At 31.1% G+C, this 19,296-nt stretch overlaps 1 protein-coding gene across 4 annotated transcripts in view; it reads right to left on the bottom strand.

Annotated features, from left to right (window-relative positions):
- Window positions 1–12,588: 12,588 nt before the first annotated feature.
- The window catches only part of LOC129233289 (phosphoserine phosphatase-like), an 83,883-nt gene continuing 77,175 nt past the window's right edge, over window positions 12,589–19,296 (bottom strand). For all 4 annotated transcript variants that reach the window (XM_054867337.1, XM_054867336.1, XM_054867338.1 and 1 more), the window contains exons 5-6: window positions 18,467–18,615; window positions 12,589–13,973 (exon numbers count right to left, since the gene is read on the bottom strand). In XM_054867337.1, the coding sequence (XP_054723312.1) occupies window positions 13,863–13,973; window positions 18,467–18,615 (260 nt within the window). In that variant the 3' untranslated portion in view covers window positions 12,589–13,862. The remainder of the gene's footprint in view (window positions 13,974–18,466; window positions 18,616–19,296) is intronic.

The raw sequence follows: 19,296 nt of genomic DNA, 5'->3' as shown, positions 1-19,296 counted from the left end.
TTTCTTTAAATTCAATCAATGAAATCGTTTTCTTCTAAACAGTTTTGTTCTGTGAATTTAGTTCATTAGACAATTTTAAATTTAGAAAATTTCTTTTTTTACAGGAGTATCGCTAATCTTTTAGTATTTTGGTAGTGATCTTTAATGACTGTTTCAATGCGCTTCTTTCTTTGAAAATAAAAGTAATCCGATTTTGAAAAAAAAATCTGCACATCAGAGAGTTTTGTGATCATTGCTCAAAATTTTACTTTCAAGGGTGTCCACAGAAGGGATTATGGCACATGTTGAGCCACCAAAATTTTTGGTTGGATTTTTTGATTTTATTTTTATTTGAATTCATTTATTGATTTAAATTCATTTATTGATTTATTTATATTTAAATTATTTATTTTATTTTACTTTATTTTTTTATTCTGTGTGTGTGTATTTCATTGGCGGAGCAAGTGAGCGCAGAACTTTTCTTTTTAAATAATGAAATAAATAGGTAAATAAAATATTTTAAAAAAACAAATGAAGAAAAAAAAGAGGGTAAAAAATAAAGCACAAAGGCGTTCTGAAATATTGAGAGGGGGGGAGCACCCTTGCTTTATGAGCAACAAATAGGGGATATATGTAGAGCTAAAAGATGCACCATTTTTCTACAGGCCAAAGTCTAAAAGAGAGGTTGGAAGGCAATAATTGAACAGTTTATGTTTCATAAGTTTTTAGTTCAGACTATTAGCAATGAACTTTTTTTTTTTTTGTGATACAGATGTCACAATTGTTTATTTTGTCATTATTTCACTTGATGTAAGGCAGTGGCTCCTCGCGATTGAAAAGAAGATATGCTACATTTACATTATTTCTTCATTTTTTATTACAGTGACTTGTTTCACTTATGTGAGTACATTAAGGTGGTTCAAAAATACACGTAAAAAAAAAGTTTCTCCTAGATAACAGGACACCACTCAATGTTTTTAGACTTGTGGATAGTAATAAACTGGAAGAATTATAGCTTCCTATTTCAACTGAAAGAAGGTGCTCAACCCCCTCGCCACTAACTTCAAACGTATGGGGAGGGGGGTTAAAAAAGTACATTGAACTGAAAAAACTGCTACATATTATAATATACACTTGTAATATGCTTATACATTGCAATAAAATAATTATTTACAAAAAAAAAGTTGGGGAAATTAAATGTTTAAATTTGTAACTTTTTCTATGCTACGGTTAACGTTAAATTAAGGGATCAATGAGCACCCTCTTAAAATTAGGTAAGAAGCTAAAACTTTTACAGCACATTTCTATTAGTAAGTCTAAAAAAAAATAAGGGGTTTCTTGTACTCTAGCTGAAAAAAGTTTTTTTGAATCACCCTATTTTTGATTATTTCAACTTGAGTAAATTAAATTTGGTAACTATTGTTTGTAAAGTATGAATATGAGGTACGTTTTATCAAAATTTGAGATGAATATATTAATGTTGCAAAATGAAGGTGGACATCGATAACCTGGAATTTTTCTCAAAACCACCTGGAAATGTCGGGGAATTTCATTCTTGAACTTCTGTGGCAACCCTGGTTTAAGTACTTAATTAGTACCTTTTCCATATGAAAGATTAAATTTTCATTATTCTTTTGGTTTTATGTATTTTCTTCTAATAGAAGTGTCCTTTGAAAATACGGTTCAAACTTCTATTGAATGAAATTTAATTGGAAAAACTTAGCGTTAGATATCTTTTAAACTCTAAAACCTGGATTTTTACATCTTGGGGAAGACCAGAGATTTAATCTTCCTCAAATCTGAGGAAAAAATGCAATTTTTTATATTTTAAAACCAGGAAAAGTACATTAGTAACCAGGAAAGCAACTATTTATCTGTTACTACAAGTCAAAATGAGGCAATGTTATTTTTACAACTATGTGCACAATTCTAGCAAGAAAGCGAGGTTTTCTTAGCACACAAGCCAGCAAGAGTCCGCAAGTAATGATCTGGTTCAACTTGAAATGGAAGGTAAAAGCTTGGGTAAAAAGTAGTAGGTTACGGCCCTTAAGTCAGAGCTAAGGCAGAACTACACACAATATACTGACAGCTTGGTAAAATATCCAGAAACTGCAGTTTCTCTCTTTGTATTTATGTTAAATTAATTTTAGCTACCAGTTTGTTGGTAATCTCGGCTTCAATGAGAAAACATTGCCTCCAGCTCGAGTATTGTCAATTCAAGACTGACAAGTCCATAACAAAGACGAAACTGCGGTCTCTGAATTATGTAATCGGGCCGTTGGTTTATTGCATGTATTTTTGCCTTAACCCTGGCCGTAGGGTGGTAATTTGTTTTTACGACTGGTTCTAGTTAATTTATTGGTTCCTACTGAAGATCAATGCCCTCGTAAAACTATTCACCCCTTTGCTCTTTACAGCCTCTTTCAGTAACCAGTTCCAAGTGCCTACAACCTTACTAAAGTATCATTTGGGCAAGCCCAACCTTGCAGCATCCTAATGTTGGGATTACAATATGCATGGTCTTCACGATGCTGCCAGATTAGGTTTGTAGCAACAGCAACTGTTCCTTTTTTTTTCATTTAGATTTGAATATTCTCATATAAATAATAGCCGATGATGGAGTAACTATGTGTTTCAGTAATGAAACTCATGCCACAGTATGATAATTTGATAATGTATTTTGGTAATGTTTAACATGCAGGGAAAGGCGAAATTGTTACAAGGTTGAACTCAATCCAGTAACTTAACTGTTTTACTGGTAAGACTGTCATTTCAGAGGAATGAAATAACGAAAAAGCAGTTGAAAATTAACGATATCCACTGGAGTTTAGGGTTAATCTAGTGGAATTAGGGTTAAAATTTCAACTATCAAAATATCACCAAACAGGCAATTGCTTCGTTCAAATGTAGAAGAGAAGCAGTTTTCACCCGTCATATCTTGACGGGTGACTTTCTAGTCTTAGAATAATGACCAGTGGTGGGAAGTAGAGTGCTAAAAGTAGAGACACTACTGTAGTAGCTACATTTTTTAGTAGTTTGTAGTAAAAACAGAGTAGAGAGTAGTTCGATACAAAAAAAAAAGTAGTTTGTAGCGATTTCTAAAAACTACTTTTTAATAAAGTTTCAAAAAAAAGGAGTTTTCAAACGAATATGACTTGTGCAGGATTTATGCGAGTAAAACTTACAACAATCAGATTCGTAAGATTCTGAAAAATACGAGCTTACCTCATACCTTCTGTCTGACGCCATTAGCCCATGTTTGATATCGAAGCTTTCACATTTCCCCAATATTTGTCTTACATGGAGCATGGCTTAGGAAGAAAAGAATAAGCGTTAACTGCAAATTTAGTATCGCGTTTTTGTTTTCTGGCAGCAGAGAATGTCCAGTGGATGAACATTTTATATATCAATAAAACTATTGTGCCAATATCCACCTAATATGGGAGCTACTCTAAGTGTTGTAGAAGAAGATGAAATTGAACTGCCCTGGTCAGTTAACAATAAATATTAAAGTGTTATAGAAATGTATGATAACGAAAGTTTTTCCGTTTCACTCAAACTTTTTCCGTTCAGCAAAAAGCTTTCGGTATCAATGTCATCCGCATATACAGTCGAATCTCAACTTACACAAGGGATGCGTTACAAGACGTCGATTAGTTGAAATTTCGGGTTGTGGAAAAGGGTAACTGTATGATTTTTTATGAAGATAACAATTATTTTAGACAGTTGAAAACACCCCTCAATTGTTTTAGCCAATTTCTTAACTTCATATTAATGAATTTAAGCATAGAGAACTGAAATTTTTACTGTACTTTAAAAAAAAGCTGTGTTTTTGAATAAGAATACTGTTAGGATTCACAAAATCAATGAGAGAGAATGGCATAAATTGAAACACTATGGTAGGTATATTTAGCAGCAATAATAAAATGCAGCACAACAATAGTACTGTACAGTGTACAGTAGATACAGTAATTATATTCAATGCACCTTTTATTTCAAGCATATCGAAAATCTTTATATTTCTTTAGTTGTCCTTTCGATTTTTCCTTCCATTTTCAAACTTCAGATAAACAGCTCGCTTATGTGAAATTATGTTTCATCAACTTTATATTTAGAATGAAAAAGATGCGGAGTGGCGATTTGTACATCAATGATGCAATGTTTCGACTAGTATGGTTGGGGGAACTTCCGCTTTCAGTGATGCTAAAGAAAAAGTTCATTCACGAATCTAATATTTAGTATCCAATAAAGAAGGTGGGTAAAGCATATAAGCCCTGCGATTCTGTTTCGAAAATTTTCGTGTTACGGGTGATGAATTCGCGTCAGTTCCAAAATTCGTTGCAAGAGAAAAACTCGCTATATAGCCATTTCGCGTAAATCAAATCGTTCTAGCCAGAGTCCACTGTTGTTTAAAAATTGCACATTGAAGAAAAGTAAGCATTTTTAGTTATGTTTCACATTTCTGATAATTATTAATACTTGATTTTAAATACTCTAGTACCGTTTGGGATATTTTTTCTTTTTTACTGATTGAGTGTTGATTACTAACATAATAAAAGTCAATTATTAAATATTGGAAGTTTTTGAAGTTATTTGGTAAAATTGAAAAATGCTTGTAATTCATTTTAGCAGTGGCGTAAGAAAAGAGATGGTTTCCAGGTCCGGACCCCTAGTTTGAAGCTTAAGATCAATTTATTTCCTATAAAATATAAGTTCCTATAAAATTAACTAATATAATAAAAATTAAAGTTTTTCTCTTTCGTTTAAAAGATGTTTTTCCTCATCTAAATCAGTTTTATGTATATGTATGTCCATGTAAAATTTAAATCAAATTATGACTGCATCTATCTACATTTTCAAATAACCGAGTTGCACTTCTTGAATTAAATATTCAATGTCAGGAAATTATTAAAAATTTTATTTATTCCATGTTGAAATGAGCCAATTTATCAATATAAACCATTTTTAGAATTTTTTGATTCAATCCTCAAACGGTAAGTATGTGTATGCTTTTATTTATTTCTTTAAAAAAAAAAAAGTAGTGAAGTAGCGACTACATTTCAAAAGTATTTTTAGTTGCTACATTTTGAAAAAAGTAATTGTAGTTAACTACATTTGTACTAAAGTAGTTGTAGTTCACTACAAAAGAAATGTAACTTTTCCAACTACTGATAATGACCTCTTGTTCTTTTATGTAAAAATTTAACCATTAACATCTTTCATTTGGAAAAATGTAAACAAATGAATTATGTCTCCTCTGACTCTCCTTTTCTAGAGATTATCCAATCATATTAACGCTCTTATCAACCAACGCGAGTAACTCTGGGGTCCAAGGGTTACCTGCCAATCGAAGGGTTGACGTTATTAACCAACGCGGATTGGAGTTAACGCCGTGTTGTGAACAGGTTTTTTCAGCTCCAAATCTAACCCCTCGGTTTCGGCGAGTTAACTTCCGACAGCGAGCTACTAAAGATGGCGGACATCGGACAACAACGCAACTACGACTTGTTTATGCTGGAGGATTTGGAACTGCTGGAATTAATTGAACGTAAGCCTCAAAAAATTCGGCTTAAATAAAAGAAAGGGGCCCTAATGTCATGGGGACTCCTCGCAACTGCGACATGATTAATCTGCCACTGACTCTGGTGATGAAATTTGCAATTATTTAACATTAAACACTAATCAGCGATGACAATCGAATATACTTGATTTTTAGTAATTACAAACTAAATTATCTTGATAATGGTGATATGTGAATAAATTAAATATTTTGCACGTCTTTTTTTGTATATGGAGGCAAAGTGAAACATTTAAGGTAACTTACTTTTTTTCAAAATGAACAAATTGGAATTTTTTTCTGAAAATTACGGTACATGAAGGTTTTACGATAAAACTCGCAATGGAATATTATTTTTTATTTTTAGCAATAAATTTGTGCCTCACAAAAAAGGTGGAAATTTTTCATCTTTTTTTTTTTTTTCATGGGGCAAAGTGAAAAATGAAATATTTTTCTAATGAACTGTTTTTAATTTCATGATTGAAGGAATTTTTTATCAAATAAATGGGTAAATAAAAAAGTGAATTAATAAATGAGAAGAAAATGAAAGAATAAACGAAAATAATTTAAATGAGTGAATAAAATAGCAAATTAATAGGAAAATAAATGAAGGAAGGAGTTAAATAAGGGAATTATTAAATAAAGGAATGTAAATGAACTAATTCAGAGATTCCCAAACATCGGTCTGCAGACCCCCGGGGTCCGCGAATCCATGCCAGGGGTTCCGCGGTGCTACCAGCTAAAACGTTAAATATAATTGAGATTGAAGGAGGAGTAACGATATTTTAATTCGAAAAGAAAGCCCATTTATGAGGAATAAAAAGTTCTTGCTTAGGTACATGCAGGACGCAGCAATCCCCCCCCCCCCCCCGGAACTGTTAGAAGTAAACACACTACACATTAATTTTGTGTACGTGACGAAGTTCATATTGTTACAAAACTATTGAGGAAAGTGCAAACATTTTTACAACTGTGATATTACACTTTAAATAAAACTTTTGCTCCAAAAATTTTAAAACTGAATTTAATAGTCAACATTCAAAATTTCTAGCAATGGCTGAAATAGATCAAATGCTATAATTTGAAGTCGATTTTAATAATGAGATTGTTTCCGAAATTTTAAAATATTTTTTTTTCTCTCAAAGAGCATGCTTAAAAACATAGGATTTGAGAATTTTTGAAATAATTTGACAAAGTTTAATATTTTTGAACAATTATTTTAATCAGTGCGCAGATTCGATTTCATTTTTTACGCTTCTGCACAAGGCTTCACAACTGACTAGCATTCACTGACGCCATTAGCACAGACCGCAGTATTTAATTCGCTTCTTAAATATCATAACCTGAAAGCGCGGTAGACAGCAAGCATAAGCATTCAGCGAGCCAGTGGAGTACGCGCCAAAATTCATCACTGTTTTGCTCACAACTTCAAAAGTTCATTTTTAATTGTAAACTTGTTGTAGAAATTTGTTGATAACATTTTTATTCCTAATTGAATTTCAAATAGAATTTACTTCCATAACTCAGAAAAATAATTTTAGAAAAAGAAATGAAAACCAGATAAGTGCTCTGAAAAATATACAGAACAATGAATAAATAAATTTTATTGTAAAAAAGCGTGAAAATATGTTAGAAAAAAGAATAGATTTAACTGTAGCATTTTTTTTACGCGAGGGGGCAAGGGGGGGAGGGCTCCGCGAGGTTCGTAATTTTTCCGGAGGGCGTCCACGGGAGTCTGAAATTTGGGAACCTCTGAACTAATTAATAAATGAACACGTACGTGATTTGATAAAAGACTGAATTAGTAAATGATATGAACTATTTCACATAGCCCCATCCACTTTGCTCCGGTTGGACAGGAAATGCTTCATTGTACAAAGCATTTACTATACAAATATGCTTAATATTAAGCAAATAATGCTGCACTGAATATTAGTAGGTGTCATTTAATATTTCAAACGTTAATAACAAGAACTTTATCCTTTAATATTACCAAAAATATTTTTTGACAACAAAATATTACAATATACGTATCATTTTTTTAAAAACATTGCTTGTATTATTATGCTGTATGATTTTTAACGTCCTGTTTGAAGACTTATTCTATGGCAGTTATCAAATCAGAATTCTCCGAACTGAGAACAATCGTTGAAATTTACTCAAATAATTTAGCGAGTTCCAGTGTTTCGACTTGATCAGGAGAATGGATCGTGTAGAAGATGAAAGAGTGGTAAAGGAAATTTTTGATGTATTAAAAAATTTTAAGAGGGTCAGATCTATTTAAAAAGCAGTGTTGGTCAAAAGTGCTTAAATGATTTTGTTCTGATATAAACATACAGAAAAATCAAAGTTTGATGAGGAAATAACTGGAGATTTTTTTTAAGTATAAGGGACGTCTCAATTTTTTATTGCTTAAAATATTTTTCTGCGTTAGCTTAAGTGAATTGTTACACTATGATTGGTAAAAACTCACCATTATTTCTCTCTCCTAATTAAAAACTATTTAAATCTTATAACTCAAACATAAACCGTGAGGTTAATTGTCATTTAAAAAATGAGAAGAAATGGAGGAATGAGAGAACTGTAATCATACCGAAATAAAAGAAAAACTATTTCTTGTCAAGTAAACGTAACAAGTCAGAATCAGGAAAGAGCCTGAAACAGTTTCTTTCGGTGTATATACAGCTGTCCCATTCCTCCCCGACTCTCCTGCAATTGGCGCATAACTGGTTAAAATTGATAATAAACAGCCATGAATATGCAACACAATCTATAACAAAGTCTATTCGTTAATAGCTGTGCAAACTCATGTGTGACTGAATGACATTTTTGATTAAAAACAATAGCCTGAGGTATTATATAGTAAAATAATTTTCATTAAAACTGATATTTTTTCTTTTTCCATTTCTTTTTTCATAACTAAAGTACTAAAACAAAAACAGAAAGATATAGTTTTTTTATAGGTTTTATTTTTCAATTTTTATGCTATTGTTTGTTTCATGAGTATATATAGTGACATTTTTGTCAACAAAGTTTTCGAACTTCTTATTACCAAACGAAATTTATGTGAATTCGGTATAAATTAATTCTTTTAAGTGAAGAGTACTTTTAAGATACCGAAGTAACAATAAGAAACTGTTAATCTGAATAATGATCTGAATAATATGCTTCGGATTAAAATAGTTGAGGTTTAGGTGCTGTGACGACATGACAAGAATGTTTAAATTCTATTAATAACGATAAAAGTAACAATATTTTAAATTAAAAAAACAATCAAAAAAAAATTCACACTTGGCTCATATAAATTTAGTGAATATGTATAATGGGGAAAAATTTGTAAAATCATATCAATAAAATTAGTTTAAAAAAATCGTTTAAGTTATAATTTTCATGGAATTTCCCAAGATATTTAATGAAAAATAGTTCTTGCACTGAATTCTTTGCAACTGTCATCCAGCGAAGCCAGTTTTTAGCTTCGAAAGGAGTATAATTTGTTTTTGTGGAAGCGAAATTCACCTTTTAGTGATAAATAGAAGGAAAAAAGACACTTTCGTTCGAAAATCAGCTTAACAATGTGCTTCAAAATCAACAACGAGGCCGTGCTAGCCGTGTCCCCGACCGTCGGCTTTGCCTTTCCTGTAAACAATATCACATGACCAAAATCCACCAATGAGAGGGGCTTTTACATCTAGGGAGAAAAAAATCAGCGGTCTGGGTGACTCGCTGTTGGATAATAACAACTGTGAGTAACCTCGCGGTTTGAGTTAGCCCTCGGTTCACCTACTCGGCAGTTACTCTTCCTCAACTTGCGCTGGTTAATACGAGCGTAAGCCTTTTAAGTCTTATATCAAAATCTAAACCTAAAAGCCCTTTTACCCCATCCTTGAGCCCTCTTTTTATCTCATTCTTCATGAGACATGTCTTTCTTGAGATCAGGGGGGAGGGAGGGACACCTGTTGGATTGAACTCAAGCCTGAAGGGAGCCCAATATTTTTAAAAAGAAGGGGGGGGGGTAAATTTTTCTATGTAGGTAGGGAGGTAGGGGTAAACAATATGGAGGAGAGCCCATAAAAGTCATTGGTGATGAGGCTTAAGATAAGGAGACTAAAAAACTGAGAACAAAATCAGAAAGTGATTCCCTCAACCTACCCCCTAAAATGCTTTTTATTGTTAAGAATTTTCATCTAGCATCTTTCAACAATGGAATGCAAAATGTTATGCTCTTAAATAATAATAATAATATAGGTGCTTACATCCTGGATTCTCAGATAAACTTAATTGTATCTCAAAGATTTTGTTGTTATTTAAATTATTGACCACATCAGAGTCAGCGCCATTATTTGCTGACTCTGCAACTTAAAATAGTGACTCTTTTGAATTGTATGGGGCTAAAAACGACGCTTAAAATGTCAAACTTCAGTGGATATTCAAGACATAGAAATCATGGTTTGTAAAAGTTAACAAGCATTGGGAAATTTTTCATCTGAATATTTAAGTGTCATCATAGCAAAACTTTAAACTGAGAGAAAATGTTAAAATTACTTTTTGTGTACATTACTTTAAAATTTTTAAATATTGCACTATTAATATCTGATTTTTGGTCAGTGGCAATCAATCTGATCCTTACTGCTCGCTATTAAAGATTGATTTTGAAGCTTTTATAGTGTAATGTAAAAAGTGTTGTCTTAAGCTGAAACTGTTATATGAAATGGCACTTTTTATTTTATTATTGTAAAAAAGTTCATACTTCCAAATAGTTCTAACTAGTTCTTGAAAAAGTCCTGGAATACTCCTTGAAAAACAATTGACTTTTATGTATGAACAGAAGCTTTAAAAAAAACCTTGAAAACTGCTTGAAATAAAAGTTTTGTTTTCAAGTGCTTGAAAACTGGAAAATGGTAAAGAGTATCTTTAGTCCTTGAAGTTAGACTTATTTTTAAAAAAGCACTTTATGAAAGCCTCATCATTTTTTTTAATACTTTTTCATATTATATATATATATATATATATATATATATATATATATATATATATATATATATATATATATATATATATATATATATATATATATATATAGTCAATTCGCGATAACTCGAAGTTCAATAGCTCAAAATTACTATAACTCGAAGTTTTATCAGGTCCCGACCCCTTTGTTTTTAATTCGATGCTAATTATTCTAAATATCTCAAAGTTAACTTCCTTTAACTGGAAGTTTTTTCAATGATGACTCCAAATTTATTTTGAAAGAAGGAAAAAAAAAGGGGGGGGGGAAACAAGTGACAATGAGAGAAAAATTAATTTACCTTCACTTGAAATTCCTGCACAATAGACCTCTAAAGGAAGAAGATCACTTATTGAGCCGATGTGTGATAAAGGAGTTACACGTGCAGAAATGAGTTAGCTTGTTTTCCTTTGTCGTACTGTACTGTTTACACTTTGACATGTTGCTGGACTACAAATTTGCTTTTAATCTGTCAAGTTGTACCTTTATTTAAAGGCTGACCTAAGCTAAGATTCTTCCCCCTTCATTCTTTAGCTCGATCATTTGCTGATAAGTTCCTGAGAGACAGAGTGAGTTTTCTTTACTATTAAAGATGTCTAAGCAAGTACTCTGTCAATGATATTAAAAGAAAAATAGAAACATCTAAAGTGTTAGAATCCATGAATCCGAACTTAAAATGAATGAAGGTCTGCACCTTTCCTGAAGTAAAATCAGCTCTATTCAAGTGGTTCCAGCAGTATCGAAATTAAAACCATGCTTTTGAGTTTTTTCTCTCAGTATTTCTGATTAAACTGTGCATATTAGGATTAAAAACTTTTAAGTTCCTTAATTATATCTGTTTATATGTTCACATTAATTAAAATATTCGATGGTTTTTGATATTAAAACGTTGAAAACCGAAACTAGCGGTTAGTCGAACTTACTTCCGATAAGTCAAAGTTTTTCGTTGGTCCCTTTACATTGGAGTTATCGCGAATTTACTGTACATATATATAGAACGCAAGCTTCTGAAGGAAGAGGGAAACAATATAGTAGGTCTCAAAAGCAGCTATGAGTCAAGACATTTCTGAGTTAAACGTGGTGTCATTGAATGTGAAATGCTAAATAATGGTAGTATTATAACATGACATTTGACCAAAGGAATTTATTTAGAACTTTAGCAAACGAACAAAACAGCAGACCTGATTTTCAAATCAGGCTTTAAAATGCATCACAGGATCTTCCAAGTACTCAAAATATTTCTTTTTTTATGTTAAAAGCAATTTAATACAATATGTACAAGAAAAATACTTACAGTTAGTTGCAGAATAAGAAGTAAGGCGTTTTTTAATAGTATAATACTGTCTTTTGCCAGATAAAAAGAAAAAAAAATCAACTGGCATAACATATTACTTGAATAATTAAACTAACAGCACATAATTTAATTTAAATGAATGAAAAAGTTTCAAAATTTTTAAATAAAGTATATGTTTGTTTCAAATATAAATAGCATTAATCATAAAAATATTCAGATAATCAAAATAAATTGCTTAACAATTTATAAATACGAAATTGATATCATCTAAGCTCTGAAACATGAACAGGAACAATGCAATTTCACACTTTTTTTTTTCGCATATATTTCTTTGGCTGCAGTAAAAAAATATGAAATAGCTTCAACAATGTGAGACACCTTTCCATGTTATAGTATATTGAAAAATGTTCTTTTTAAACTCTAACAACAGCACATTGACATTTTGAATGATCAATAAAAATCAACTTTAATACATGAAATAGTGTTAGCAGCTTTCTTAAAAATGCAAATACTAACTTTCATAAATGTCATTAAATGAAAAGATTTTGGTTGCTGTGTTTGACTTGAAAACTACAATTTCGATAAAACGATGTGTTCAAAATTTTATTTTACGCTTTTTTTCTGTATTACTTTCTTACATTTAGCTTTAATATAGTTTTACACATTAGAAGCATATGAAAAAAGTAAAATAAAAATGCAATGCTCACTAAATTACTTGATTTTTCATTGTTTAAGATCGACTAAAATTAAGGCTAAATTGATTTGATTTTGTCATTTTTTCCACATTCCTCCCTTCTCTAGTAAAATATCTTATTTGTACGAAAATGTCACATAATCGTTTCTGGGTAGTTTTATATCTCAAACATTCAAATGGTACAAAATTTTCAGAACCACTGTAGATATTTTACTAAGTCTGATAGTTTTTTTTTTTACATTAAACAAAGAATATTCTAACATACAAATGCTGTTTAAAAATGTGCAGCATTATAACTGCTATAGGAAACTTCTTACGAAGTGGCGTATCACATTAGAAGTTCAGATCATAGAACTTTGCTTGTCCAAAACACAAGCACATGATAACTTAACATTAATTGTCAGAAATGTTATTTTATGCTTAACAAATAGTAAAAATTTCCATGCGCAAAAACCACATGTATTAAAAATATTATGGATATTTCTTTGTTTTTCATAACTGAACTTCTCCCTTTGATAATCATGCACATGCTAGCATGTTCTACAAGATTTATTTTAAAGAGCTCTGCTCAAATTGCACACATATTATTTTAGGCATTACAGTAGTATCGGAAAATGCAATGCAATGTACATAAGCATCAAAGGGTTGACATTAAGCAAAGAAATATTGATGTACAAATGTTGGCAATGTAATTAATATTTTAATGATTAGCATAGCTTTCTTTTATACTTGCACATTATTGGTATATAAAATTATATGTTTAATTTCTGAATGAAAGTAACGCTTACGTAAAAGCATGATTACAAATTAACCATAAAACTCCAATTGAGCAAAACTTTTTGATCAAATCATAATTCTTCATTATAAGAGACGTCATTTCAAATTAAGTGTCTGAAAAATGCCACCAAATATTGAATTAGTATGCATTAACCAATATAGATAGTTGAGAAGCAGTTACATTTATTCCAATTAAATAACTAAATCTTAAACAAATAACATGCTACTTTTTTCATTCAAAATTTTGGTGATCACATTAAAACTGAAAAAGATATTAACTTACATTGCCATAATACATTTTCTAATGGTGCTAATTTGTAGTCTTGATACTTAAGCAAAATTTTCCTATAAATGTTCAACTTAATATTTATCAAGAAATAGTACACTATCGAACAAAGAACATATGGAATAAAATGCAGTTTTAAAATAAAAACTTTAGATTTAATAAGTACGAAAACTTTTAGCAGTTTGATTTTATACGAAGACTATTGCTTGTGTGTGTAAAAATCACAGCTATTTATGGCTAATAATGAATGTATATTTTACAAAACATATTTCACTTCCTTAAGAGCTCTTTTCTGAGTTCATCAAAATTAGTTACAAACCACTTTGCTTCTTTTTGTACTTTTTCTCGTATTTGATTTCCACCAAATCCAATGAAGAGATCCTAAAATTGAAAAAAATTTAAATATTTCTTAATTTTCAAATAAAAATGTAGAGTACAATACATAAATGAAAGAAAACATTTTTACAACACTTTTTTATATTCAAGCAAAAAGGAATTTTATAGCTACAAAACTGCTAATAGGTTTACTTGTTTTTTAACTATGTTTTATTCCTACCTCAAGTACGTTGTCAAACTCGTCTGGCTTTCATATATTTGTGGATAAGAATTTCTGGCTGTCATTACGTAAATTCTCAGATTCAATCATAAATTGTTTTACATACATAAAATTATTCAAAGAAGGAGAAATCTGCAATGTACAACTGTCCCGGTAGTCTCAGATTTTCTGTGTTCCCCCCTCCCCCCAGCAAAATCTTGAATTTCTTAAGTAAATTCTCCCTTGTTTGTTTATTTTGTTTGTTAACTGATATTCTGCTGTCTTCAGTTCAAAGAGTACTTTTAACATTCTGAAATCCTGTTAAACTGTTTTCCCAGAAATATCAAGACATTTTTTGTAGTTCTGATGCAATAACCTTTGAATCTAGTGCAGCGTTCCACGCAATCATTCAAAAGATTCTACAGTAGAAGACCATTATAACGCTGACCTATATAACGCAATTCTCTATAAACCGCACAACTTTTCAGAAGTAAACAATAGGTTTTGAAGCTTAAAAAATCCCTTTGTTTTGCTTTGCAAAAGTAAAAATTTTTAGGCAAATTAAATTTTGAAAGTTTTTCATCTTTCCATCTTAATTCAAAGCTTCTAAATTTAGAATTAGTAATCATAATAAACAGAAAATACCAGATAGCTCTTGAAAATGCAGCTGCTATGCAAACCATGTAGCTAGAAGAAGTGCAGGATAATGCACTTTCTTTTGATTGTGAAACATATTTATTTGGGAATAACTAATTGTAGTATTGGTGCTTTAATATTCATTGCAGATAAAACTCATTCTAAAGTGCTAATATCCCTTACTTTAGCATTTTTGATTTGCAGCCCTTGGACCACCCAATTCCGGCAATAATCAGGAACTTACTGTAATGGTATACTGAGAGGTGAACGAGTGCTGACCCGAAATGGAATTACTTGCAATTCATGACAATCAATGAGCGACAGCCCCATAATAATGGTATACAAGAAAAAGATATGAAAAAAAGTTCATAGTTCAATTGACTCAATTTGCACCAGTTTTCACGAAAGGGTCATTGACAGATATAGAAAAACAATAATAGCTGGCAAATTAAATTTTGCAATTATGAAATTTTTTTGTTCTTTTTTCTTTCAACTGTCTACGTTTTTGAGTTCATGAACCCAAGTTTCTATAAGTTGTAGTTTTGCATAAATTCAGAATTTCTGTTTTTTATTCACTTTTAAATGTTAAATATACAAAAAGAACACTGATAAACTGAAATTTTAAAAGTTGCATCATAATATAAAAATTAATCTTGAAAAAACAATACATCTATTCAGTAAGAATGTTCACAAATCGTAACATTAAATGAAACACACAGTTGAAAAAATTACAATATATATTCATATTACATATATATTATCGCCAACAATCCCTATCATAAGAAAAATAGTCCCTCAAAAAAACTTTTAGAAATAAGAATAACTTCTAAAATACTATCAACTGTCCTTTTAAAACCACATCCAGACGAGACAACAATCCCCCCCCCCCTGCAAAAAAAAATATCCCATCAAATAAGTACATTTGTCTCTTAAAACCCACTCCAGGATAAGGATATTGATTCCTAAATAATGAAACATTCCCTCTAAATATCCTCATTAGAATAAGGATAGCAGAAAAAATCTCCATTAAAATTCCAATGAAATAGTACTTTTGTTGGTAGTCAGTCTGCTACAAAATCAAAATAATAATAATATCATGAAAAAAGGAAGGAAAATAAAAAAGAACATTTTTCAATCCTAGATTTACCTAAAAAAATGTGCTAAAAACAATAATTAAAATTTTTTTGTTAACTCATAGGCAGGAGGGCTCACCTACGGGGAGTCATGGTGCAGATTGCGCAATTGAAATTTTAAGGGGGGGGGCATTTTGAGGGGTATTTTCTCTTTTTTGGGAGTGTCCTTTCAATCTCTAAGGGGGGATACACCCCTGTCATACACAAAATAGCTTCTTTCAGCCACTTTGTCAGGGAAAAAGTTGGAAATGAGAGTCCCGTTTTTGAAACTAATAGCAAAGCCCTAATGAAACTTGTAAAAAATATTGTGATTTAAAATTTAGAAACAAAGTTTTTGATTTTATATATCCAAAACTCAAAAACAACAAGAGCTAAGGAAATATTCATTCAAATGCATTTGCATATTTAACAAAGAGAAAAGTTATTTAGAGAACATATGGGGGGAAAAAAACATTTACATTTGAGAGCAATTCCGAAAACAAAAAGAAAGCCCACATTTTGGGTTTAGGAGCTCCATTATGTAAATTTTATTTAGTATAACAATAGAATGGAGTCAACTGGAAATGCAGGAAACAGATGCAATAGTTTACAGTCGTCTCTCGCTACTTCACACTTCGACTTTCGCAACTTCACTACTTTGCGGTTTTTTCTGTTTTTTTTTTTTCCCCAAAGATGGTAATTAGCCTTTTTTATGCACTCGTGAAAACTTTTTCCTACAAAAGAATATCAAAGTATAGTCTTTTATGTAAGGTAAGCTTTTCCGAGGGGCTGAAGTACTATTTGAGGGAGTGGAGGTATAAAATCCCCGAAGAATGTGTAGGGAATTGCGATCTCATTTGTGATAGACATCGGTAAACGATATTTAACCGCCTTCTCATTCCTAATGTAATGTAATGTAAAATGGACTTTATTCAAATTAGATTAACTTCTTAACTCTTTTGGTATGTGTAAAGTTTCAGTTTTAGGTTAGCATCCTCTGATGCCCAATCATATGTAAACGAGGCAAGTATAAATAATGAACGATTCCAATCGTTCTTTCTCTCTTTTGCGTTCGTCAGCCTCTTATGTGTTAGGTCCGGTAGGTGTTGGGGAGTTGTGAACTCCACCTCCGCTTATAGCCAGGGTTTATTTTTATTAACTTATTTTGTTAGTTTATTTATTTTAGTTTCTATGGACCAATAAATTTTTGGTAAGATTTTAAACAAGTTTCCAATGTTCATTTCTTCACATTGACATTGATTCTGCATCTTCTACTGTGTGGTATTATCTCTGCTTGTATAAGCAAGTAATATTGTTGACTGACTTATGGAACTTAACATTTCGGCTTTTCATTTAAACATTGTAAGTTATCAATTTTAACCATTAAACACTAACTGAAAAGTATAAATATTATTACTTGGGGATAAAAATACACCAGCAAATGGAGTTCAACAATGTACTAGGTTTTTAAGTAGTATATGTATACCTTTAACGAAGGTAAATGTAGAGGAAGAACGGGAGCACACACAGTCACTAAATGGCAATTAATTCATCATCGAACAAGTTGATCTATTTTCTTAGATTAGTAGTAGTGTGTAAGAACTACATGTGTGTGTGTGTGTGTAGTTTATTTCCCAATAATTAACAATGTGATCTCTAATATGTTTCATTTTCTCATTTTGTGCAATATATTAAGTAAGTTTGTTTCGGCAGTGTTTTCGGCAGTAGTAGACATGGCTCTTAAACGTTAGAAACCGCGGATATAGCTTCATTTAATCTTATCCGCATTATGTGGAAGAGATGCAGAATATTCTAGATAAGGTTGCGAGTTGTTTGAAATGTTCACAAACACGCAATGATGTTCTAGGGACAATGAAGGCTGAAATATTCCTCGAAATATGACGCAAAATACTAACAGTTAAAGGGCTGTCAAAAATTTCCGTAACGTGAGATAGTCAACTTTCTGGTACTAAAATGTTCTGTATTTATCAAAGAACTAAAATGAAATCATTAATAAATAATAGATTTGTTTTTATTACGAGCAGATAGTTATTTACTACAGCATACGATTTTCTCCAAAAAACTTAAGACTCTAGCAAAATTTCCTCAGAAAAGGTATATTTCGATTAAAAATTAAAAAATATTTTTTTCCTCTTGCTAATAAAAATTCAAAGAACATCTGTGGTAAATTAGAGGAATATACACGAAATTACACAATTTTTTTAAAATTTGCAAACAGAGCGGTCTCTGAGCCCTCAGGTCCCCTGTTACGGGTTAAGTAAGTTTTATGCACTCTAATTAAGAAAATATTTGGTTTATAAACACAGAATCCTACTTCGCAGAAATTCAGTTATCACAGTAAAGTTTGGAACGAATTAACCGCGATAAACGAGGGTTAACTGTAAATAAATTTCAACTTGATTAAAAACCATAATTTACTCTGTGTACTTTTTCTGGATGCCTAATAAATATGCAAATGTCTCAACCAAATTAAGGAGTGCAATTGTTCACTTTGAATGCTACATCAATAAAACTACAAGCAAAAAAGAAATAGGAAATATTTTTATGATTAGATTTGTAGCGTTACTTACTGCAGGTGGTGAAGCTACTAAGTCAGTCACGCCATCTCCAACCATTACTAACTTTTGATACCCATACCGATGCTTTAAATAAGCTGCGACCTGTGCTTTACCATCTTGTTCACAAGTTGGTTGCGTTTCATCAAAACCTGCATAGTCTCCTGGGGAAAATTATATTTGAAACCAATTTTCAATTCAGCACAGAATGATTATCATACAGGGTTCATACTCTATTTGGATGAAAAAATTCCATGACTTTTCCAAGACGTTTTCATGACTTCAATGAAAATTTTCATGACCTTGTTACACGAAGAGAATAGCACTATTTAATCTCAAACTTGGCAATATTTGGAAATGAGCATTAGCAAAACATCTATATGAATGCCACAGCCTCATTGAAGCACTTACTCGTAATTTAAAAAATATAAGTGCACACTTAAAAAACTAAACTATTCTTATTTGTCTTCATCATATAAATTTAAGTAAATCAAAAATGCAGTGAAGCGAATATGATGATGCTAAAATGTCTGATATTTTTTTTAAACAGACAGAATGATATTGAATGGGACAAGGTTGATTGAGTCATCACTAAGTTTCAATAAATTTCCTTCAAAAGTTACCTTTTGGTATCAACAGTACCTTTAATCATCCACGTAACTTGACAGTATTTTGGTTCTTTGAAGTAAAGCCACATAGTTTAGTTCTTTATGTTTCTAAACCAGATATTTTTTGAAAACACCATTCAGTAATGAATCAATCTTCTGATTCAAAAGTATATTTGTTTTGTTTTCAAATTTGCATACTTTCAAATCTATATAAATTAATAGGTTCAGAAATTCAGG

Source organism: Uloborus diversus, unplaced genomic scaffold, assembly GCF_026930045.1.
Source record: "Uloborus diversus isolate 005 unplaced genomic scaffold, Udiv.v.3.1 scaffold_312, whole genome shotgun sequence".
Taxonomy (NCBI): domain Eukaryota; kingdom Metazoa; phylum Arthropoda; class Arachnida; order Araneae; family Uloboridae; genus Uloborus; species Uloborus diversus.
The sequence above is the reverse complement of the archived record's forward strand: the minus strand, read 5'-3'. Positions and strand labels throughout refer to the sequence as shown.